This window comes from Melozone crissalis, unplaced genomic scaffold (assembly GCF_028551555.1).
Source record: "Melozone crissalis strain CALT ecotype California unplaced genomic scaffold, PUWL_Pcris_2 ptg000013l_1, whole genome shotgun sequence".
Taxonomy (NCBI): domain Eukaryota; kingdom Metazoa; phylum Chordata; class Aves; order Passeriformes; family Passerellidae; genus Melozone; species Melozone crissalis.
Window position 1 is genome coordinate 59411466 of NW_026535791.1, and position 26001 is coordinate 59437466.

Consider the following 26001-nt stretch of genomic DNA (forward strand, 5'->3'; position numbering starts at 1 on the left):
TATTGCAAAGATCTGAAATCTAATTTATACTAAATGTGAAGTAAACTGGAACACCAATTAAAAAACTGGTAGGCTTCTCTCGGTGTGTGTACTAACCTTATTAAATGTTTCAGCAGAAAACTGAGGGGAAAGAAGAAGTGTCTGATGCTCCTGATACATCTCATTGTGTAGATTTAAATGATAATGAAGATAGTGGAGACAATTCACAAAATTATCAGAAAATGACTGGCTACACAATTGACATGTTGCAGAATTCAGAATTGGATAAGTTTCCAGAAGCTTTTCAGACATCTTCAGTCAGAAAACAACAGTCTTTGGAACCTATGGGTAAACAAAGAAATTTTTGTGTACTGGCATTGCTTGTTACATATTAAATAGTCAATGAGAGGCAAACAATGGTTCTGTAGGTATAATTGCATAGTAAATGGATTTTCTGAGCTATATGTCTTCTTTTTCTCTTAAGGCAGTCGTCTGGTGTACACATAGTAAGTCTTTTTGGGAAAGAGCAAGGGCATTATATCTAGCTAACAGAATATATGTTTGCATCTACCAGAATCCCATAATGCATATCTGCTGTGACATTGGGAAGTTCAACTTCAGTTACTCTGTTCAGTTGTCCTGGCTTTTTTCTTTTATTTGGTAGATATTCTGCCTTAAAAAAGTAAGCTAGCTCAGAATATCTATTGGAATAGTGTTGCAATCTCAGAAGAAAAAGCACACCTCTCTGCACAATTGACTCTTTAGGACAATAAAATCTTAAAGCAGCCTTTATATTTTCACTTTTTTAATGTAAGCATTCAATACACAAATGCATAGAGGAAAAAATTTGTGTACAGCATGTGATGCTTAGAGACCCTCAAGGAAAATGGGCTGAGATTAGTTGCTGTTGGAAGTAATTTATTCAATTAGGGTCACTTTGGGGTTGTTTCAGGTCTGTTCCTGCGCTCAAGATTTGTTAGTCAGATCCCACAGACCTCTGTATGTACTAAAAATTTTGCATTTTTTCTTATTAATGTTTGCAGTAAAGTGAGGTAGAAGCAGTTGAAAAATACTCACTCTATTTCCACTTGCAGAATCTGAGCACCACTGAAAATAGCTGAACTTTTATTTACTTAGTTACTTGGAAAAGCATCATCTTTTCACCTGAGATGAAACAAGTTAGAAAGCAGTAATTAATAATGCAGCTTGCATTGCTGAAGACATATCAGAAGTACAGTTTGTGGTTGTGAACCAGGTGTTCTGGCTGCTTGGCCACATGTCTGCAACATGTTTCATGTTAGCAGTAGCTGTAGTGTTACGGCTTTGCTTTGGTCTTTCCAAGCAAATAGAGAAGTTTCTGAGTGAGCTTTTTGTGCCAGTTTTGATTTAATACAGCCACTTTGAGGCATGGTCAGTGTTGGATGAGTAAAATATCTCTCTTTCCTCCATGACATCTTCTGCAGAACCCCTTGGGAGCCCATGGCGCAATGTTCAGTTGCCTTTCTCGGTCATTTACGTCGCCAAGGGGAAGACGCGGCCAGAGCTGTCAGCTCGCTTCCTGATTCGTCACATGTTCCCTGAGGAGGTGCTGGTGAGGAGCAACGTGTATGGCAGCCTTGATCGTGGCATGAGCCCACTGGATTCCAATAAAATTAATGCTCTCAGAGGTAAGTAAGAAAATCTCTGTTAAATCATAATGTGGGGAAACTGGTAAGAGTATTAACTTTGTATCCTATGAACAAAGCATAGAGCTTCAGAAATTATTCTGTGAAAATATTCTTACAGGCATCTCTGCAAGCAGGGGAACAAATTGAGAGGAAGTAGATAAAGTTATATTTTAGTAGCTCAAGAAATTCTCCAGATGATGAACCTGGTTTGTATGATTATCAGTTGTCTTGACATTGGCTTGAAAGGGCAATGCAGTGCGAGATGGGAGCAGTGCCTGAGGATTCTGGAGGACATCAGAGATAATTTCTTGATACAGGGACTGTGTAGATGAAGCAGAGGACAGAGATGTCATGTACAGCAGGTTATGGCTCCCTTCACAAAAAGGGTTCTTGTGTGATAATTGGTGGTGGCATTGCCTGTAGAGATTATGAAATGAGCCCTGAGGTCCTGAGTAGAGTAAGAAGGGTCTGAGTACAGGCTCTGTAGCTTGGGAGAGCACACTTTGACATTTGGGAAAGTCACACATGGGAGCTTGTGAGAGATAGCTCTGAATAGGACAGAAGCTCAGGAAAGTTGACAGATCTTTAAGAACAGCCTTCTGCAAGCACATGAGAGTCCATCTTGATGCTTAGGAGAGCTGAGTTATGGGGAGACAGGTTGGGCTAAGCAGGAATTCATAACTGAGCCCTGCAGAAAAAAAGCCATATTTAGAGATTGGAAATAAGGAGAGCTTATGAAGTGGAATTTAGCAACTGTTGTGTTGTAACCCATCAGGTAACTAAACACAGGTGCTTGCTCACCTTCTTCCTCCCTGTCCTGTTCCCCTGCCCCACCCACTGGGATGGGAGAGAGAAGTGGGGAAGGAGGACTGCGTCTGAGGGAGCAGTGTTCATGCTCAATGAAATGGAGATGTGACTCACACCCTCTGGGGTGATGTCTGGGCATAGCTTGAGGAACAGACAGAGCATGCCAGAAACCATTTCCAGTATGGCAAGCACTAGCCTGGGAAACTTTGCCACTTAAACATCTCCACTTTTATATGTATATACACATATATAGACATGTAGACATACTTTATTTCTTGACATTTTGAGTTTAAGAAGCATTCAAAAGATGTAGTAAGTGTGTCTTAGGACTGCAGAACACCATGTAGGCCACAGAGCAGATGAGAGACAAATCCTGTGTGTTGTGGTTGCAGCCAGACCTTGGCACTTGGCTCTGGAGCCAGAGGACAGTCCCTGCCTCTGTTTCCTTTAACACAGCCTGACTGGATGGCAGCACCAGCTCCCTGAATTTTCCCCTGCAGAGCAGGAAGGGGCCCTGCATGGCCTTACTGTAATCCCCAAAATCGGTCAGTTTTGGTCGAAGAAAAGACATAACTTTAAAAGCTGTTTAGTGGACCACGTACAAAGGCTCTGTAGACCTTGAAGAATTCCAGTTCTGTGCTGTTCCTCTGAGGTCAAGTATTCTTGAATTTACTGCTGGGGATGGAAGTAAGGAGAGCCTGTCTGCTGCTTCAGCCAACAGCTTTAAAACTATGTCAGCATAGTTAATAACAGCTCCCTTTCACCTCTCCTTCTGAAGCAGAGTGAACTGCAAGAGCACAAGTTTTTATCTCAGTTACTTTCTTCCTTCAGACCAAAGTTTTTCTGGCAAAATGGGTTTCCAGATTTGTAACTACAAGTTAAAATTTTAACTGTAAGCAATGGTACTATATTAGATTTTTATTTGCTGGTAAGAGAAAGCTGACACAATATCTACTAGCTATACCTTTCTTTCTACTGTCAAGGTAAATCTGGATGTTAATCAGAGAAGAAGAAGCAATGTTGCTTTGATTTGAAATTAGAGATGAGAATTCCTTTTTGGTGTTTATTTAAGACTTATCAGGTTGCTTAGAGAAAACATGGAATTCAGCTCAGCAGGAAATCACTCCTCAATAAGTTTAAAAACCAATTTTAATTTTGGTTTTTTAATTACTCATTTTACTCATGGAAGGGAAGAAAGGTACTATAGTCCTTCCCTTTTTATGTCATTGCTACCAAACTCAAGTGTTTGTTTACTGATCTTACTTGCAGTATGGTAAGGAATGAACTCTCACAATTTTTCTGTCACTGTTGTTCCTGTACATCTGTGTTATGCTGAACTGGTGTGACTGATTTTAGTGAATATAGTTGCCAGAGATCCTCTGAAGGAGAGCTTGGTCCTGCCTAATTCTGTTCATTGTGAATTGGAGCCCAGGATTTGTCTTTGCTAGCTGACCACTTTAGAAGCTGAAGTTACTCAGCACTTCAAAGGATCAAAACCACACACATGGTCGCATTTTCTTTTCATATTTTGTTTTTGTGCTTAGACCATTTTTTACTCATTTTCAAATATAACAGAAAGGGGAAAGCAATATCTGCCCTGCTTTGCATTTCAATTCTTGTAATATGTCTAGCTGTCCTGGTTTGGTAGCATGCATTTGTTTTAGCTTAATTACATCCAGAAAGAGTACATAGCTTACCTAAATAATTGATAACTCACTATTACATACTTGCTTATTTTTAGACTTCCTTCAAGAGAATTTTCCATCCTTTGATCTCAATGAAAGTGGGTTTGATTGGAAGGCGTGCGTGGCTGCCATAAACAGCACAATCCGCAGCCTCAGACACGAGCTCAAAAAGGCCACGACTGGAACGCGCCACAGAGCCCCGAGTGCAGAGTCCCCTCGAGGATCCCACAGCCGCAAAGCCAGCGGAAAGCATCTCTCAGATTGAAGCTCTCCAGCAGCTGCTTCAAAGCTTAATTTTGCAGGTTTTTATTAATTCTCTGTAGAAGCCTGTAATATTGAGCTGTCCTACTCAACTGAGTTGTCAGCAGCACTAAATAGCATCACTTTGTGAGACCAAAATTAGCAAGAGGCTTGGGAGCCCTGACTCTTTGCATAGGTAGTGTTTGTGCTCCTCAGAAATTATTTTCAGTGTTCCCTGTAGCATTTGCAATGTGATCTCTCCTAAAAGCATCTTCTCATGATTCATTGAATCTGAAAGATTAATCTGGTTAGAAAAGATGCACTGTGCATCAATTCAGCAGAAGCAGATGGAAAAGAGGAGAGGAAAGAGTGGTCCTCCTTGGAGGGTGAATCACAGCCAGCTAAATTATCTCATTATGTATGAGGAATGAAATTTGCTTTGACAATTGGATATCTTCAGTGAAAATATCAGAAAGGAGAAAATATTTTTAATTGCATTTGGGTAACTTGTCATATCTGGACTTGATGATCTTCTTTTCCAACCTTAATGATTGTATGATCTCTCACATTTTTGCCTCCTTTATCAGTGTCTTTTGCAGGGTAAGAGGCAAACAGCAATGTAAGTACATCTGGTAATGTATGGGGGAATGATGCCTTAAATTTTAGCTTTCATATTTTCCAGATTCTATACTGCATGAGTACATAACTCTGAACTTCATATAAAGTGTTAGCAGGTTCTCTTCACAGTTTAGTTAGACCAAACAATCCTTTTCCAGCCTGAGAACCAAGGACACCATCACAGCTTCAGGCCCAAAAAGTACAAACAGCAGTGAATTGAGAACAGTCTGAGAGGATGGGACTTCATAACGTGAAGCTGTAATTGGACAATTAACCCCAGTATGTAAATTGACCAAAACTTATAAAAGTGTGAAAACTCCTGACCCATCATCCATCTTGGGTGTAGCCTCGGCCAGGCTCTTGTACTGCCCAAGGTCCTTTGAAGGCCTTTTAATAAATACCTACTTTATTCCTTTAACACTGACTAGCCTCTGTTCCAGGTAGCCTCTCAAGACATCAGTTATACTGCTCTGCACTGATTTAGCGCTACTAAAAGCACAAAAAAAACCCACAGTCCAATGGTTGGTTCTGGTTTTTCTTAATGAAATTTAAGGAAAATACTTATTCAGGGTCCTGAACTTCACCATCTCATGGTTACTGTGGCTAAGGCTTCACAATTTTAGTAAATCCCTTGTTGTAGGTGTATGAGGCCCAGAAAAGCACCTGTCAATAATAAATGTTTGTGCCCTTGCCTTTCCTTTGTGTCTACTGAAGACTAAGATTTATTAGTGCATTAAGTTATATATTTTTTAAAAATAGGAAACTAACTAATTTTAGCAAACTAATTTTCAAAATCACTTGGATGTTGAACTTTTAAAAACAAAGAATTAATTACCATATATATTCAATTTCACATCTTGCTCAGTTTAATTTGTAAGTTAGAATTTAACAACAGTAACTGTACAGAAGTTAACAACAGTAACTGTACTGTAGTTAAATGGGGTTTTTTGTTGGGTAGTTTCTTTGTTACTTGGGGTTTTTTGTTTGTTTTCAAAAAAGAAGTAATCATTGAATCACAAAATGCACTGAGTTGTACGTGACATATCAGAATCATCAAGTCCAACTCCTGACAGTGCATAGGATCATCCCCAGAAATTGACACCATGTGCCTGAGAGCATTGTTCAAATGCTTCTTCAACTGTGTCAGGCTTGGTGATGTGACCACTTCCCTGGGAACTTTTGCTAGTGCCCACCTACCCACTGGGTGAAGAACCTTTTCCCGATATCCAACCCAAACCTCCCTGCTACACCTTCAGGCCATTCCCTGGGGTCCTGTCACTGCTCATAAGAGGGAAGAGATCAGTACGTGCCCCTCCTCTTGCCCTTGTGAGGATGCTGAAGACCACAATGAGGTCTCCCCTCAGTTTCCTCCAGTCTGGCAAAAACCAAATGACCTCAGCTGCTCCTCATACAGCTTCTCCTCCAGACCCTTCACCATCCTCATGGCCCTCCCCTGGACACTCTAAAATAGCTGCATGTGTTTCTTATATTGTGGTGCCTAAAATACCCCCCAGCACTTGAGCTGAGGCTGCCCCAGTGCAGAGCAGAGCAGGACAATCCCCTCCCTCTCCCAGCTGGCAGTCTGTGCCTGATGCCCCCCAAGACCCAGCTGACCCTCCTGGCTGACAGAGCATTCCTGACTGATACTCAAGTTGCCATCAACCAGGACCCTTTCCAAAGCTGCTCTCCAGCTTCTCCTTCCCCAACTGATGCATGCAGCCAGGGTTGCCCTGTTCCAGGTGCAGAGCCCAGCCCTGGCCCTTGCTGCACTCCTTGCAGTTGGTGTAACCCTTTCTGTTCCTGTTTTCCAGCATGTCACACAGGCCTTGCAGTGTCTGCACTGGCTGACTCTGTGGGCTTGCCTTGCTGCTTGTGTGGGTCTGAGTGCAGGCTCAGAGGTCCAGTTTCTTCACAGAAGGAAACTTCTTGGAAGACTGGCATAGTGAGTGGATTTTACCTCTGAGAGTTGTGGAAACTGTGGCTTCCAAAATAACACCTGTACATAGCAGAATTAGATTTAATTAAATCTTTCCTCTCCAAGACAAAGGTTTCATAGTTCATTTGTTAGTAGTAGGATAAAAAAGTGAATTTGCTCATTCTCTCTTCAGCTTCTGTTCATAATAGACAGTCTTTATTGTACAGGGTAAAGGACCAGATTTTTAAGTGCAACTTAGGATATGCAATGGCCTTATAAATATGAAATCAGTTGGAAATTTAAGTTCCTTCTGCCACCTCCTTGCAGAAGTCCTCCATAGGATTCAAGAAACAGACTGAATTTCTGATTTTCTTTTCTTGGTAGAAATGTTGTACTGCAAATTTGGTTGTTCTGGTGTACTATTAAACTCTTCTGTTACTTGCTATACAGTCCTTGTAAATGCCAAAAACTTTGTTGTGTATAGATATTACTAGTTCCAAACCTCAGAAGAAGACAAAAATGCTTATATTTTTTCAGTAGTTTTATGAATTGTTTTCACTGCCCTTCACAGATTTTAATGGTGGAAGGATATATTTATTGAATTGTGTTCTGAAATCTGTTAAGTGTGGTGCATACCTATAGCTTCCAACTTGAAAAGAAAATTGAATTGAAGTAGAAATAGTTTTCTTCTTTCTGTTTCAAATGTATCATATTTTGCTAACTTTTATAAAGTATAATTAAAGTATTTTGTTGTTAGGAATTAAGTATTTTACAAATAAAACTGCCGTATAGCTCTTTGACTACGTATGTGTGTTTTAAGTATTTCTTGCATCATGAATTTACAGTTCAAGTACAGTTTCATCTGAAAAGACTCTTCTGATGTCCTTTGAAGAATCAGGGCTTTAAGAGATCTTCTGATTGTGGTGAGATGATTTTTAAATTTAGACTGCAAACTGTTCTGGACTTGACTTGTCAGTTACAGCAGTGTGTGAGTTATCCTAAACAGCTTTCCAGGAAAGGATGGGAATTGAGTAAAATTTTTAAGACTGTCCTTTAAACTGATGAATTGGTAGATGAGGCCTTGTTTATGCAGTGGAGTCAGTTTCTATGTTAGAATTGAATTCTTGAATAAGGATTCAAGGCATAGAACAGGGCTGGCAGGAGGCACTGAGGATTCACTGCCAGGTGCTGCGGATCCCTGGAGGTGACCGAAGGAGCGAAGAGTTGTTTACTTGGTGTCAGGGAGCAGCCGGGGCTGGGGCACAGGCAGCACAGAGCACAGGGCTCTGCTGTGAGCTGCTCCCTGCCCAGCAGGGGCCACTGCCAGGGCCACAGGGCACGGCTGGTGAGGCAGTGAGGCCAGCAGCACCGCGGGTGTGAGTGTCACACAGGAGCCAGCGCTGAGCAGCACTGGGGATGTGGCTCTGGGGGACACTCTGCTGCCCCTGCCCATAAAGGGGTTCAGGGCCAGCCTGCAGCACAGCCCTGCAGAGGTGAGGGCCTGGGCCAGGCACAGGGGTGGCCAAGAGGGACAGGGACAAGCTGCCCAGGGCACCCGGGGGGTCCTGGTGCACCCTGCAGGCTCTGATCAGAATTTCTGCCGTTTTCACAGAGTGGATGTAAACATCTTAGTTAGAGCCATGTTCGGCTTTTGTAGCCAGAACTCATTCCTTAGAACAATATCAATACTTGCTATTTTCTTCTAGTGTTTATTCCAACAGTCATAGGACTTTAGAATAGGCTGCAGAAAGAGCCAAACATTTGTGCAGTTTTTTATTTGTATTTTTGTATAGATAAGGCAATGTGATAATTTTGTAGGTCTTTCGAATAATTACAATTTTCTTTTCTTCGGTGTGTGGTATGATGATACCTTTGCCTTAGCAAGAGCTCTAAATGTTACCTGAACTACAGGCTAATGTAAGTGTTTAAATTACAATTTCAGCATCGTTTTGGTTTTTTGTTTGGTTTTTTTTTTTTTAGTATTCTCCCCCCAGCTTTCCACCTCAAGTGGTGAAGTGACACTGATTGTGTGTCACATTACTGCATGCAATTCATTTCAGCCCTGGAAGCAGGTCTGTCCGTCTGTCCCTCGGGTGGATTGAAGAGCTATAGCACCACCTACCGAGACCCAAAAGTTTTTCTGAGAAACTGAAAAACCTCCCTGAGTGATAGGAGCACTAAATATTCCGACACAGTGATGCCATTCTGAGAATTTGATTGGTGCTCTCACTGGTAATTTGAAGTTTCACTTGTACCTCTGCTTTATCCATTATAGCTAAGTCTTCCTATTTAAAAATTATCTAATTTGAGTAGAGATTGATTTTTCAGTGAGATGTTACTTTTTTTTAGTTGCTTTTAACATCATCTGTAAATCTTTAAGGCATGTGGCAACTGTTGACATACAGTTTTGTAAGAGTAATAAAATGTGGGAGTGATGGAACACCAGGTTCAGCATCGTCTTTTCACACAGCCGTAGCAAATTCTTTGTCATTTAATCTGGTACTGTGAACTTTCCAAAGGTGGTGTCTGCTTTGTAGGCCCCATTGCCTTGGTTTAACCCCAGCTGGCAACAGCCTCATGCAGGTCACTCATCCCAGTGGGATGGGGAGGGGAATGGTAAAAGGGAGAAAACTCATGGCCTGAGTTAAATACAGTTTAATAGGTGAAGCAAAACAAGGAATTCATTCACTGCTTCCCATGGGCAGATGTTCAGCCACCCTCAGGAAAGCTGGGCTTCATCACTTGTGAGGGTGCCTTGGGAAGACAAATGCTCTGTCTCTGAACATCCTCTCCTTCCACCTTCTCCCCCAGCTCTCTAGGCTGAACATGATGCCATGGGGTGTGGGATATTCCTGTGGTCCATTGGGGTCAGCTCTCCTGGCTGTGTCCTCTCCCAGCTCCTTGTGCACCCCCAGCCCTTTCTCTGCTGGGTTGGGGTGAGGACCAGAAAAGGTCTTGACTGCAAAAACACTTCCCAGCAACAGGGAAAATGTATCTGCATTATCAGCCCTGTTTGCACCACAAATCTGAAACACAGCCCCGTACCAGCTACTGTGAAGGGAATTAACTCTCCCCTGTCCAAAGCCAGCATATCATCGAGGAAGAGAAATTCAGAGCCATCAGAAGGCAGCCAGAGGCCTGGGAAATTCCCAAACTCTGTGAAGCCACCACAGGTAGTCCAGAAGGATATCTTTCTGCCTGTTCTGTCAGGTTTCAGAAGGTGGTATAACAATATTATGGGCTAGAAAATACTTAAAAATATCACTGGGTGCCTCATTAGAGACAGGAAAATTTCCATAGGAGAGTAACAAACCAGCCTGAATAAGGAGATTTGCAAATTATTGTTTAAGAGTCTGCATGGAAAGGGTCTAAGTAAGCTGGATTTTGACAGAGGTTTTTGTATTGCATCCTACTTTTGTTCTTTTTGCCCAGAACATTAATCTTCACTCAGATTTGGCAGAAAATGTTCTAAAAGGGATTGGCTTAGGTTTCTGATCCACAAGATAGTTCTTTCCCTTTCCAGCTCCACAGGCAGGACATTTTAGAAGGAAAGGGAAAGCTGTTTAAGTTGACACTGATGAGGGTGGGGGCAGAGAGTAGATTCATATTTTACATTCCTGACTTGCATACTGCTATGCTTATTTTAATGCCTACAGGACAGTAGTGAACAGAGCAGCCAGGTGCTTGGACATGAAAATGAAGTTAGTAGGCACCTGTTTTTCCACAGTTGTCAAAAGAAGGATGGAAACACTGAAGAAATTAATGGAAATGCATTGCTGACATTATTGGTTTTGTTTAAATGTTTTCCCAGATAATTCATTACCTCTAAACTAAAAAAGTGAGAAAAATACAGGATTGGTTTTTTTAAAGAAATCTTAAAAAAAAACCCAAAACAAAACAGATGCCTCAAGACAACAACAAAAAAACCCCAACAGCCTTCTGCCAGTTCATCTAAGAGGTCAAAGATAACACTTTGGTCCTATTTTCTGTTCCCCTTTTGCCACTGCTCTGAATGAAGAATTAGCATTCTGTTTTATGGTTATGACCTTCTTGAAAATAAATTTAGCCACTGAAAGCAGCAATTTATTAAAACATGTTTGTTTTCCACATATTGCAGAACACTGAAATTCCATTAAGATGGTTTTCCATGCAGCATTTTTTCCATCCTTGAATGTATCTGGATTATAAATGAGGAATATTTTTCTGCTGTGTAGTCTCATGGAGGTGCTAGCTGAGCATTTTTTGTCCAGCCTTCTTTTTTTAAGAATGTCATTTTACAGAGCTACACTTTCAGCATTCATTGGTAGCAGAGACAGATAAAACAAAAATATTTGTAAAAAATTTTACTTTCCTCCATGTAGCCAGTGAAGTGGTTTTCCATGGAGAACTTGGTTTTGAATGTAATTTTTCTTTGTCTCTCGCAACTGTAAAAAACAGTAAAAGATACTTGTACTAATAATGAGACAGCAGAGATGGCATATTCTTTTTAAAAGGGAAAAAAACCCCTACCACACCCCAAGCATTGAATTTTTTTCTAATTTTCTGGCTTTTCTGAAGTTCATTTTAAATATGCACTTGTCCTAAGAAAGTCTTTTCTCAGAAACTGTGAGTAAAACCTCGTTTTGCTTAGTTGAAAGCAGATCTAGTCAAACTTTTGCTTGGCTTTGAGTTTATTGCATTTGAGTCTATGTTCCAGTTCTGCAAGCATCTGGATGTGTAACTTCCATCCTATTTATGATTCCTCAAGGTAGGAAAGATTAACATATGGAAACACAGTTGAAAAATCATGCAGATCATTTTTTAAAAAATGTAGTAACTCATCAAATGATCACAAGGAATGAATGTAGGAAATGGATGTTGTGGGCACTCAGGAAAGCTTTGCAGATTTAGATATTCCCTCATCCTTGGGGTTGCTGACCTCATCCAAATGGAGTAGCACACTCCAGTCAGTAATTTGGCATGGGAGCTTGCACAAGCACCTTGGACTCTGAACAACAGGGGCTGAGGTGCCTGCACAAATGCTCTTCTTCTGACTTCTGTGGAGCAGGAAGAAAGACCAAGAGGAGTGACAATGCCTGAGGCTGTCACAAATCTCTGCTGAGGGAACGTGAGCCAAAGTGCCAAGACAGGCAGTAGAAACATCTCCATAATCCAAAGTACTGAAGATTATATTTCTGCATTTTACAAAGCAGTGGGGATTCACTGGTTGCTATTGTGACCATGTTCTTAGATCCCTGTGACTGAGGGACCTACCGACATGCTTTCTACTGTCTGTCTTAATTTCTCCAAAGAAAGTCTATTCAATGCAATGTCAGGAAAATGACAGTGATCATTAACAAAAGCCACTGATTTGCAGAGTAGAGTGATGCTGAAACCATGACAAGTAAGCTTTCTGGGCCAGGGGTCATTTTATTTCTGTTTCTATACACAATGCTTTGTGTAAAGGGGTTTCTGAGTAGAAAACCCATCAGCATTACAGTTAATTAAGTATATTCTGGTCTTTATTTGAAGGTCTGACACAAAAACAATTGAAACGGAAAGTATACTCTCTGCGGATTCTACTGGGCATAGACAAAATTGTTTGTAATGTAGCTATATAAAATTTTTGAATGTAAATGTATTTTTAATATATAATTTTAAATTTTATAAGGGTTATGTGTGAATAGAAGAAATTAGGCTAGAACCATTTTGAAATAGCTTTTGTAATGAATATTATGTCTTCAGCCAGAGGAGCAAATGCAAATGCATCTCATCTCCAGCTGCAGATGAGTTGAAATGTGGAGTCCCTAACCCTACATGCACACTTTGAACACTTTTTTTTTCTTTCTGCTGACAGCCTTTTAGCAGCATCCCCTCAGGAGGCTTAGATTATAAAGTGTAATCTATCTTCTGTTTGATGAATTCTAGGATATTTAAAGAAAAAGTGCTGAAAGAAGCAGACTTGCTGCTGAACCCCTTGTCCTGAATCAATTTCCCAGCCCAATGTGCCTGTTAACTGCTGAAGCCCTGCTTATCCTTATGTTAGGATGAAATATTCTATATCTGCTAGACTGCAGATATTTCCTTTACCCTCCTCACTCTGCCTCCCCCTTTTCTGCCACACCCTGTAGCCTTGAGTGACCCTTCTGTCCCCACTTTGTCACAGAATGAACCCATCCAAATCAGCCCCCGCTGGAGCAGCTCCCCACTGGAATGTCCATCTGATTCCCTTCTTTCTCAGTCCACAGCATACCTGGCTACACAAAAGCACTTGATTTTTTGAACACCAATCACTTTTTTATTCTTACATTCTTTCTGCTGACTTGGAAGGATCAGCTGGGAGAGCTGTTGTTTAAGAAAATACAGCTTAGCAAGCGGTGACTCAGTAATCCGTATTGTCTGGTATCTTCTGACTTGCATCAGAAATGGAACAACAATAGCAGTGTCTGACTCCATGGAGACTCTGAGTTTGGCTTTTTGTGTTTGGTTTTGGGGTTTTTTTTAATAAAAGCAACATTTGTTGGTGACTGGAATGTCTTGGGTTATTACACTGAGACCATATATTTTAGTTGAGCTTTAGTAGGCCTTCTAAAAAATGCACAAAAAAAGAATTGTTCAGCAAAAAAAAATAAATGTTTTTTATGTCTGCAAAAGGCATTGCTTTTTGTATGTGATTTCTTCTTCTGAAGTGCATTGTGAATGTAACTGAAAATATACTGCAAAGGACTGTGTAGAAAGATATAGCCTCAAATAAATCATCTAAGAGATCTTTCTTAAGGAGCAAAAAAATTATGAAAGTGAAAATAAAATACCTTCAGGCCTCGATTTTGAAAACAATGCAAATGTTAGACTACATTTCATTTTTGTATGCTAGTCATCCCTTTCACTAAAAAGAAAAACTGATCCCAACATTTTCTGCAGTTAAAAACATTTCACACTTCAGCCCATCACCACAATTTTTATTCTGATGTGCCATAGAAGGGAATTATTCTCTTTATGTTTTTTTTTTCTTTTTCCTTCCTACATTCATATATTTCCTGTGAGACTGTGAGCCCTCCTATCTGTGTGTGTCATAAGACAAATATTTGAATTGTATGTCATTTTAAAATAGGCCTTTTGAAGAAAACTGTTTAAATTAACATTTATTTGCAAAGAAACATTTAGGATCCTTTATATCCGAATATAGGTCAGGGCTCCCAAAGAACACCAACGATATCTGTAAACTCTGCCATTGATACCTTAGTGTCACACTCCCAGCCTCATTAATTCTGCGTGGTTGTGAAGCACTAATTATTTCTATTAATTTCGGTAATGTGTGGTGGCTGCAGCAGAGGTGTGGGCCTGTGGTAGAGGGTGAGGGCCACACGGAACATCCAGATCTCATGGGTGACAAGCAGGAGCAGCCTTTGCTGCAGAGGGGCAGCAAAGCACAGGCTCTGTGCCTGGCACAAGGTCACTCTGAAGCTTTTTGCAACTCAGGAGTCTCCATGCAGCCAGTGCAATGGTAGGGAAAAAATGTAAGCACCTCCACGGCTTTTGTAGCCATGATGGTAATTGGCAGATCATTAGGAGCAGCATGGGAGGGATGGGGCAGGGCTGAACAAAAATCAGATGTGTCCCTGTGGTCCCTCAGCCAGGCTGTGCTGGGAGCAGGCTCTGCTGGGGCATCCCTTACAGGCACCCTTGGAGCGAGCCCTGGGTTCCTCCCCTGTGCCTGCAAGGAGCACAGACATTGTGGGGATTTCTTCCCATGTTTGCATTGAAAACCTGAAGCTGTGGGGATTTATTTCCTCAGGTGTTGGAGATAGAAAGAGTAAAAGTAATGAAAATCTGCTAAAGACTGAAAATAATAAATTCGTCATATTCTCCCCATCTTCTCCAACCCCCTGGAGCATATGAATTCATGGGCCAGATAAGCAGGATACTTTATGCACTTGGCCAGGCAATCTTGGTTTGTATCCAGGGGACTTTGCAGGTGTAAAATTAACCACAGGAGAGCTCTTCTATTGCTCACCGACTGCAGTGCAAACATATGGAGGACTACAAGTGAAAAATAATTAAAACAATATTTGAGTGCATGCCTGTTCTCTTGTCTTATATGTACAACACATGTAAATCCATCCTTTTTACTTGTTCAATATCCTAATGCTGAAAAGTTTTTAAAACCTAGTTTTCTCTGTAAAGTAGCACCTTTTTGAGATAATTTGCCTGTGCTGAGAACACAGCAGTGTCCAGAAATGCACACAAAACCAAAGGTTTTATTGCTTGGCAGGAACAACAGAATACCTTGGAATGATCCTGTGAAAATACTGTGGCAGACTTCTCTAACTTGGCTGCCAGCACCTTTCCATAGCATACCTCTTGAAAAAATAAATCTGGATTTAACTGATACTAAAAGGTCATGGTCCATCAGCTACACTAAAATGTTTTTAAACCTGACCCAATACATACCCATCCAATAAACCAGGGAGGCTCTTTCTGAAATTTTCTTCTATCCAGTAGAGAAAATGTATTTTGAAGTTCATCTAGACAGACACACTTACTCAGCAGACCAGAGTAGTTCCAAATTAAGAGGGTTTTTTAATGAAAAAAACCCTCAAACCCTTCCTAATTATATCTTTTTTTTCAAGAGACAGGAACAGCTGCAAAGGTGTTGTTCTGATTTCTCTGGTAAGTACCCTGCATTTTATTTACTTATTAAGATCATTTAACAGTCCTGAAAGGTGCCAGCTTGAGAGATGAAGAACATGCAATTCTTCCCTTTTTTTCTCTTTTTATTTTTTATTGAAGTGGCCAGAGCTACTGTGGCACAGGCAGCTGTGTCATTAGCTTTCCTGCTGTGCCTTGCAGACTCAAAAAAGAGATTCAATCAAATCTCTCCCTCAAGTGGGAAGTGTTGCAGAGTCACTGAAACTGGGCTGGGACCAAGGGGAGAAGAAAACAAGGAATACAAATATCAGAGACAGCAAAGTGCTGGGGGAGAGAGTGTGGGTGGACAGAGATGAAGCACAGCACTGCCAGGGAAGGCAAGGATGTGCCTCCAAAGAGGGAGCAGACCCCACAGTAGCTTCATGCAACAATGGCACGGCAGATCTATTCCCACCTCAGATGCCAATCTGTTGTCTCAGTTTTCCCCCACCTGAATAAAAGCAAATTATGCTTCCCTTCTGACAGCACTGTGCACTTGACTGAGGATCTAGAATATGTTGCTCTTAAAATAGATTAATATGCATATATATAATTGTATTTGTGTGTATAGTGACTGAGGATTTCTGCCCCAGTGTTTGCCATCATAAATTACAGAGCAAACTATTAGTAATCCACTGCTGGCAATTGCTTTGGGGGCAGGGGGCATGTCACAGCAATTACATCTGCAAATATGGTATGGGTTATGTTCTAGTAGCTCTTATTTTTTCTAAAGCAGCAAACAAAAAGAAACAATACAAACCACTGCCTGGTTACAAATATGAAATCCATTAGATCAATTAGTGGCAGAAGAAGGAACATTTGGATCCATATTTGGGGTCATTATCAAATCTGCTTCTTACATTTATTGCAGTCAGCTTAATCTGATGCCCCTCACCCAATCTTGTGCCTGTGATTGCAGGTGTGTATGTGCACAGGCACAGAAAATGTACATCCATTATTTGCATGTAGAAACAGAGCTGGTTAACATCATTTCAATAACATGCAGGCGTGTGTAAACCTTCACGTAGCAAAGTTCTTTTCAAACACTGCCTTTGGAGATTGACCTCTCAGAACTATTCCCATGGCCTAGCTTCCCACCATGAGCATCAGCAGGAGTGGGTTTACAGCTCAGCTGTAGCTGAATGCAGGTTTGCAGTCTCTTACAGCTCTCCTTTAACCTGTGTTTGATTGGCACTGCCTGTCCTGGTGGAATGGGGCTTGGCTAAGTGAGCTGAAGCCCAAGAAGGGCTGCAGGAGCCTGAACCAGTCTCAGGACACTGCTCTGCCAGAGGCCAGAGGGGTTAAAGACTGTGCCAGTCCACTGCACCATTACAGCTGTACCCCCAGAGTGTGTTACAGCCAGCACAGACCTAGGGCCAAGTCTGCTTGTCTGACCTTTGCTCAGGGAATGAAACCCCCATTCTTCTCAGGCCCCTTTGTTTGGATGGGGACAGGACTTCCCAGGTTTCTCCTGCAGGCCCCTGTGCCTGTGCCCCTTTCCTTTGCTTAGGGTGACTTCTGGAGGGAATCACTGTGAATTGCTTCATTTTCCTCTTCCATTGTCTGCGGTGAGGGAAGATGGAAAAATATCTTAGAGACAGTATAGCTAGGGATGATCTCAGAGTACAAGTGGAAAAAAGGCAGCAGAAGAAGGCAGTTGGAAGAGGAGAATTAGGCAGCCCTGTCCCACATCCAGAGCAGGGGCAGAGTATGAGGCTGGCAAAAAGGTCAGTCTTGCACTGTCTCTCCTTGGTTTGGAGGGCCCAGTGTAAACTTCAAGACTTCTTCACAATCAAACAGCTGGGAAACACCTGAAGGCAGTTTAGTTAAATCTTAACTGGACTATTTTGGGAATCTGACTGGGTGCCAGGCTGGCTGCTTATGAGGAAGTAAATACTTAAAAACAAAATGTTCAAGAGTTTTGCCCAAGCCGTGTGTGCTGGCAAGAGGAAAAAATTAAACACAGCAAAGTGTATGGGCCAACAGCAACCCAGCTTGACTGGAATGTGGAGGTCACTCAAAGGAGTGACACACAAAATATGATGAGGCATAGCAGTGTGGAACAGCCTCTGCCTGCCTGGGCATCCCTGTGGGCCTGCCCACCTGTATGACTGCCCCCTTTCTTCCAGCTCAGTCGTCCTCCCACCTTGGAACAGCACTGCTGGGTGACAGGCAGGCATGAAAAACATCAGACTCGTGTTCTTCATGAAATCCAGCTAGTGATTTTAGTGGCTAGAAAAAATGGGAGTGATGGAGATCCATCTCCAGATGGCTTTTGGAGTCTGGGTAGCACACTCTGATGGTACCAGAGCAGCCTCTATGGGTACTGCCCAGCAAGGAGGAGTGATGGGGCCACGGGTGCCAGGTCACACCAGCCAGAATGAAAGCTTCTCATGTCATCAGGACAAGTAGTGAGCATGGCTGGTCAGGCTTCAATAGGCCATTTGTCCATCCTTCCTGAAAGGCATCTTGGATGTGGAATGCACAATTTTGACAATGTCATGCTAACATTAATGTAAGTGCAAAGAGAAGCATTCATTGCCCTCATGGGAAGGGGGTTTGAAGCAATCAAACAAGGACAAGAACAAGGACCTGGGGGCAGACAGCTGGGCCAGGGAAAGATGTGCCAGTAATGGACTGACAAGAATGTCCTGTGCCCAGTCTTAAGGACAGAGTAACAGCTGGTTAAAAATGATCCTTCCAGAACTGCTTTGCCCAAGAGCAGAACAGCAGAACACTGCTGGCAAAGGCACGTTCAGTGCTTCTGGCCATCATCTGAGAGAGAATGATACAGATGGTGAAGAGAAACCAGATGGAGTCAGAGCAGGTGTTGCGTGAGCCACTGAAGAGCTCTTAGCATCAAGGCATCTATAAGCACGGGAGGAAAGACATTTGCAGGACCCACTGCCTGCCTCCCACCTCCCTTTGAGGCAAACAATGTAGGTTTTAATGGAGTATTTTACACAGAGATTTGCTTTTTATGCTTTTATTGAATCTTATGAAACCCAAACAAGTGAAAACTACACCACTTGTAGTTCAAAGTCAGTCTGGGATGCATTCATGTGCATATTCCTTTTGTGTATTCCCTCCAAAGTGTCTGGTGTGTTCTAAAGTGTCTGGGTGTGTGTGTTGTGTTGGTGTTAAGTGAATGCTTTGAAGAGGACAAACATTTGTCAATTTTAATGCCTCCCTGACCTTCTGGGGTAAAAAATACTGCAACTACTGGGCTGGAGACCTTACAGGCCCATTTACTGCTCACCAACCATAAAAGCAGTCCTGCAGAAGTCAGCTATCTTCTCTTCTGGGATTTAGATCCCATTCCTTTGAGAGCCAAAGGCCAGTGGCAGCACATAAGGCTCTCAGCCTGAAGACCTTTGTTGTGATCACCCAACACCCAACCTATAACTAAGGCACAATATATGCTAGTGGATGGCATTGGACATGCTAAACTCAGCTGGGAAGCTCTTCAGGGTCCAGGGAAGTCATGGAGCCTGCCCATGGCATCATGGCAAGTCAGCAGGGGAGGGATGTGACCACAGACACACAGGGAGAAATGTCCAAGTGCCAACAGGGACATGTGGATGTCTCACAGGGAGAAGCCCCCTGCCACCATGGTACCTCCAGTACCAATACCACTGTGCAGCACAGACTTTTCAGTGACCTTCCCCTTCCCATGCCATGCTTATAAATGTTGCCATCCAGGCCTGAAGTGGAGGTGGGCTTGCCCTGTTGACCAGGAGGCACTGCTAAAATTGAAGCCTAAAATCTTCAAAATTCTGCCTTCCGGCAAGTTTTGCTCTCTGTTTGCTTGTCCTGGTAGCTGTGCAGCTTGTGCCTGACTCAGGCAGATCCTCCATCCCCTGAAAGCAGCTTTTGAGCCAGGAGCTGATGCATGCTCCATCTCTGCTCCCACTTGCACGCTCGTGCCAGGCTCTCCCAAAGGTCGTGATCACACCAGCCCTGCAGTGCCTATCTGCTCACTAATGTGTGTCCATGGAGGAATACTAATAAGCTGATTCCTTAGCACCCCCAGATCTGTGGGTAGGAGGGGTTTCCTCTTTCTCTCCTGCTGACCCTCGGATTGCTGTTTTTTCACAGCACTGCTGGTGTGTGCTGATTTGAAACAGAAGGGGGAGGTCCCTCTTTGCCATTTTTTAATTGGTTTCTAAGCCAATTGTGCTTTATTTCAGCTCAAGACCACTACAGCATTTTCTCATCTGTTATGTCTCTCTTCGGTAAAGAAATTTGGACAGAAAATATCTCCTGTTAAAGTGAAGGGAAAAGCTGGGAAAGAATGCAGGGTGTTAAACACAGTGTCATGAGCTTGAGAGCCTTACCATGTGTTCCTCAAGCTGGGTTGCCTGCCATAACACTGCCTGAAACACGGCTTTCCCTTCAGGCCCACCAGCAAAGTTAGGGCCCTTCTTCCTTATTACAAGTGGCATCATCTGGGAATGTCACAGCCCAAGGAGTACAAGCCCCACAGCATGGAAAAGTTTTGTTGCTGCCTTCACAGACAGAGACACAGAAATCCATCAAAATATATTTCATCATCTTTCTTTTCTGTTACCAAGCCCTGTTAATGTAATGAACAACTGCTGTCTTTGCAGTGAGCTCCTGTACAATTAATTCAGGGGATTTCAATGGATTTTCTCATGGCAGCACAGGCAGGACTACACATGCACTGGTCTTGGGGAAAAGAGGGTGTTCCCAGTAGGGGAGGTGGGACACGTGACAATATCAGGGCCAGAAATTGATGTGCTGGAGACACCTCTGTCACTGCACTGCCTGAGAACGTGGTTTAGGCAAGGACAAAGCCCTGGCTTGGGCTCTCAGGGGGCAAAATGCCCAGGGACCTGCCTCCCCTAATGCTCAGTTCCTGTGAAAGTGAAAAATCTTATTGTCCATGCTCTTGAAAATGTGGTCCCTGGGTGCTGCCATAGTAAATCACCTGTGATGTGCTTGAACCCAATGTGCAGTCACCTTTCTTGATGAAAAGAAGGGTTCCTGCAAGCTTGTTCTTGAAAATTGCAATTATGAGCTTGCTTCAGCCACCCATGCACTCTGCAACAGTCAGCAAAATGTGTTCAGATTTAATATCAACAGCTCCTGGTGCAACGTTCCTTTGGGGCAGAGATGAGCAAAGCCAAGAGGCAAAATCTGCTCAGTTGTGATGACTCTTGTCCTGTCCTTTAGCAGGTTATGAGAGCACAAAATACCCATCTCTTCAATGAGGGGAGGGAGTAATGAAGCAGCTGCAGAACGAGGAAGCCAAGCTGGAATGGGGATGTCAGATCAGATGTTAGTGCACTTTGCAAATAAATCAAAGCACCAGTAAGTAATTCACACCATCATGCTTCACCCATCCCAATTCTTCCTAGACTTAAAACTTGAAGCCATATCTCTCCCCTCCAAAATTAGTGCACTGTTACCTGGGCAAGAGTTTAACAACTGATATCACAATAATGCTTTCCTATTTCAAATCTGTGTTTCTTGGTTGCACTGGCCCAAATAGCTGGCTTGCTCTTGCTGCTGCAACTTTAAAAAATGCCCTTCAGTGCACACCAAAATATTGTGCTTTGGAGGCAAGGAAAAAACCTCCAGAGAGTGAGGCAGATAATGGCTTTTCTGAGTGAAAAGAGTGGAAAGCATCTACAATGGTAATGTCCTTCTAGGACCCAACTGTGTGTGGAAAGGTAGGCAGAAGACCTTTTGTGTCCCCTGTGGACTGACACTTGGACCTTCTGTCAGCAACACCATCTTTCCTGTTCACCACAGTTAGTGACTGCAGCATGCCAACTGAGTAGCCCTTGGTCTGTGCAAATTCAGCTTTTCCATCAAACCAGCAATGAGTTTCCATCAAACCAGCAATGAGTTGCCTTTTTCCTCCATCTTAAGTCAATTCAAGGAAGCCACAGAGCCCACAGTAGTGGTTTTTATCCTGTTGGGAGACATTGTTGCCTGAGGAATCAGCTCTTTGTTTAAGACTACCTTTATTAAAGGAGATGAGATTGTGGGGATTAACCCCACCTCTTGCCATTTCTGGGACAGTTTCCCAGGGTTCCAAAATGGGGGAGTGCAGGTGGGATCCATTTTCACTTAAGAGGTGCATAAGAACATAAGTCCCTGAAATAATCTATCAGACCAAAGGGTTATTAAGTTCAGGAACTGTCAGAAGCAGACACCTAGAAATAGTACAGAAAAAAAGGCTGGTGCAGCATCACCCTTGTCCTCACCCATGTTTTCTGTCCCCACCTACTGCAGGCTGTGTTTGTGATTCAATTTCATATATCATGATAGGCCCTCCCTCTGGAACTTTTCTAGTCCCCTTTCTAGTTGCTTTGAGCCATTCATGGCAATGAGTTGCACAGCTGTGATTATGCACAGTATGAAACCAGCTCCTTCTTGCGTTAGTTTTCAAATCTGCTGCCTCTTTGTTTCATGGAGTGCCTCTGAACTCTTGTGGTAAGAGAATAAAATTTGCTCCCTGGCTACCTTCCCCACGCCAGCTGTGATTATATTGCCCTCAGTCACAAATTGCCTCTATCATCTCTGCTACTGATTTAAGGGAACAGGGTCTTAGTTTCTTTATTCCATCTTCAAATGTAAGAGGTTCTGTGCTTCTCATCAACCCCTTCATCCTTCTCTCTACCTCCTCTATATCCCTTTTGGTAGAGGCTGAGCAGAACAGCATACAGTAACCCTTGTGTCTGTGCTCCATTGTTTTCTGCACAAGCATTGCCTACATTTTTCCTCCTGCATGTACAGCAGAAGAGCAATGCTAATTATTCTGCCCTGCCTGCTGAAAACTAATAAGATAAGTGCATAGCCTGTCCTCCCTTTCACTCACTGAGGTTGTTCATGAAAGCTGGGACTGAAAGAAGAATAAGCAAGTTTGTGATGTTGGTACACACTCCCTGGTTGCTTCATTCCTTCTGGTGAGACACTGAGGAGGTGATTCCATGTGCTCCAATGCAGGCTGGCCTCACAAGCATTATCAAAACCCAGTAAAAACAGTTTGGTTTTCAGCCACAGCCCAGAGTATCTCCAGGATTTACAGTGTTTTCAAAACATAAAAAGCTCTCACTTTCCTCAGGAAGGTGCTTTAAATTTCCTGGAGAAATTTTAAATCTTTCTCTTAATAAATTTAGCCTAGATCCAGCTCAGTAAAACATTAAGCATTAAACATCTGCTGAACGGGAAGAACTACTACAAATGCTAAAAACGTGTAATCCCATTCCTATTTAGGTCTTCATTCATCATGGCAATTAAATGTGTGCATTAGTGCTCTGCTGCATTAGGATCTAAGCACTTACATACAATTAAACGTTGTGCTGAACCAGGTCCCAAAGCCAGATTTTAACCTATATTTCTGTCTACTGTGTACCTCAGCTTTGTGCACTGAATATTTATTATTTGAAAGGATATTTTTCCATGAAGAGGGATTTACTTTAAAATATGTCAAATGCACTTTTTTAATGATTCCAGCTTGCAGAATTATTTTGCAATGGGAATAATTAATAAGGTTTAGTATATAAATATTTTAAAAATAGGTTTATCTCTTGCTTAACCACTTCATGACCATTTTAGGCTGCAGTGTGTTCGCAGGTTTGGCTATGTATAAATCAAAACATGCTGGGACTATATGTGAAGTGAAGAAATAAGAGTTTCATATTGTTTTACCTACATTTTATTGAATTTATTATAAAGATTACCTGAAAAACAGGATAGAAGCCATTTTAAATTTCATCTAATCCAGCCACTGTACTTTGAGCTATAAGCTTGAGTGACCATTAAGATCTACAGCAGCACAAAGGCTTCAAGAGAAGACACAAACACTGGTGTTTGCACTGCTGCCTGCAGCTATCTCTGGTTTCCTTGGGTTTGCATTGTGAGCTTATTTAGCCAGGAATGCTTCTTTTAGCAGCAGCATCTGCAGCATATTGAATATTGGAGCATGCTGCCATCCATTCTGCTTTCATCCAGTTGAATTGCTGGAGTGAATGAGATGCAAAGAAGTCCTAAGACTTGCCCACACAATGAGTCAGTGGCCCAGTTGTTTTCAAAAAGAGAATAAATTTTCTTTGTCTTTGCTTTAACAACTTTATTGCAAGGCACTCTTTATACATATTAGACTATTTATCTTTTCCAGAAAGGGTGGGAATTCATGGATACCATTAATGCTTCCACTTGCATATTTGATCATCACCTTTCCTGATGGAAAAACATCTTCCCTAGGAATTACTAGTGAAATGTTTTCTCTTTGTTGTATTAAGTCAGTTGAGAGAATAAAGTAAATAAGTGAATTTTCCTTGGCACAAACAAAAAGACACAAATTGTTGTTGGCATTGTCTATTACACAGTCCTGTCTTTCCTCTCAGTTACCAGACATGGTGTTGCTGCCTTCAGAAGCTTTTTTTCTACAAGACCTGACAGTTTTTCAGATCAGCCTAATGACCTCATAGCATCTGCTCATGCCCTGTAACTACCCTGCCATTTACTCCTAAAACTTTTTGCCTCATGATTTTTCTCTATTTTTTGTATGATTTTTAGATGATGATGATGATGATTTCTAAATGGAAACCAGAATGTTTTTCTATTTACTGGTCTTGTGTCTTTATCTTTTAAATTCAAAATTTTTTGACGAGGCTGAAATTCCACAGAGGTGATGGACTCATACCAATGGATGGCAGTGTCTGCATCCTTGGAAATACAGCAGCAGCAGCAGTATATAACACCATGAGCTGGCACACCAAAGTGCACAGATTTAACTTGAAAACCTGGTAATGCCTCAAGAGTCTTGAGTGTACCCACATACACATTAGCTGCAAATATGCTTTTTCTCCCCAAAACTTCACTGGCTTCTTGGGGTTATTTTTTTAATCTCTCCAGAATGGATTTTAACAACATACTTCACACACCATCAGGAGCTGAGTTCAGCTGCAGCACATGTATGTGAACTTGTGGTCTGACCCACCCTGGGTTTCTCCTTTGCACGACCAGCCCTGCTTATCAGCTCCACTCAGTGGTAATGTCATCTCTGCTCTGTCCTTGGTTATGACCTTACCAAATTTCTCCCCAAAACAGTAAGAAACAGCTGAAATTTGAATTGGAACTTTCACTTAAAAGAATCCAGTGAAGAGGTATTAAGCTATTCTGAGCTGCTTGGTTATTGCTATTTTGGGTGACAGTGAGTGAACCCTCTATTTGTTAATACTGGTAGTGCTGCTTGCCTCAAGCTGGAAGAAATGGGCTCACACAATGTGCCTTTTTTTCTCATGGCATCCCACACTTCCAGGCTTCCATGGGAATATATGAATAAATCCAATTAAAACATTTTTTTAATTCCTTTTTTACTCCCACTCTGTTCACCAGATGTGCCAACTCATCTCGGGCTTTGGTTGCCAGCCCGAGCTTCCTTTTTTGTTTATTGAGTTATCCTCAGTAATGTGTGTTCCCTCAGGGCCAGATCCTGGATTCACTTAGAGTCCTACAGCCATGGTCCTCAGTGGGTGATGGCATTCATGTGGTAAGTGGGTGTGGAGCAGGGAATACATCCCTGCCTGTGGGGATGGGTCAGCATGTCCATGATGATGCGTGCAGGGGATCAGAGCCGCCCACCCTCGTGGGCTGTTGGAAGTACCTGCCATAGCTAGCAAAAATTACCACAACTGAGATCATATACATTTTCATTAATCTTCATGAGCCTAAATAAAAGGAGCATTGCTGGCAGCTCTGATTAAGAGCTTTCTATTGATCATAAAAGCCTAATGCTAAAATGAATTGTTTAATGTTGAAGGATTGAGATAACAGCCAAATAATTTGATTTATCACAAAACCAAGACATAAGAAGAAAGAAAATACTTCAAATAAGAATGCTACAGTCTCTGTAATAGGCCCTGAGCTAGTTTCAGGCAGATCAGTAAAGCAGCCCAGCCTCCATGGCCAAGTCTGCACCTCAGTACAAAGTGGTCACAGTCACTTGATGCCTGATGAGTGCCTTGGCCAGCACTGTGCAGAGGAAGAGGGCTTGAGATGCTTTAGCCTTGCACAATAAACCCATTCCTCTTCTCTCTGTGTGTGTGTGTGTGTGCTTTCACATGCCCCCACTATAATAGATACACATTTTTATGCAAAGCAAGAAAATGAATACACAAATATTATCTATTGTGTGTGGAATTCACCCTGCTTGACCATTTCAGTCATATGAAAGCTGGGCACTTGAGCTGGTTATTTATATTTAATAGCCTCTATTATTACCAAAAAGAGAGAAAGCAACTGCTTGGTGAATACCCCTTTGAGGGGATCTGACTCACCTTTTGTTCACTGTTTTGGGAGGGAACCAAGGCTCTTACTAGTTATTTGATTAAGCTAGATACTGGTGCTCCTCAGTGTGTGTGTGTGTGGGATGATAGAAGGCATG

At 42.2% G+C, this 26001-nt stretch overlaps 1 protein-coding gene across 4 annotated transcripts in view; it reads left to right on the forward strand.

Annotated features, from left to right (window-relative positions):
• BEND2 (BEN domain containing 2) overlaps nucleotides 1-26001 on the forward strand; it is a 250851-nt gene that overhangs the window by 15953 nt on the left and 208897 nt on the right. For 2 of the 4 annotated variants that reach the window (XM_054271370.1, XM_054271372.1), the window contains exons 10-12: nucleotides 114-327; nucleotides 1443-1646; nucleotides 4195-5497. In XM_054271370.1, the coding sequence (XP_054127345.1) occupies nucleotides 114-327; nucleotides 1443-1646; nucleotides 4195-4403 (627 nt within the window). In that variant the 3' untranslated portion in view covers nucleotides 4404-5497. Of the gene's footprint in view, nucleotides 1-113; nucleotides 328-1442; nucleotides 1647-4194; nucleotides 5498-26001 lie in introns of those variants that run through there. The other 2 variants (XR_008482817.1, XM_054271371.1) reach the window with 2 other exon arrangements.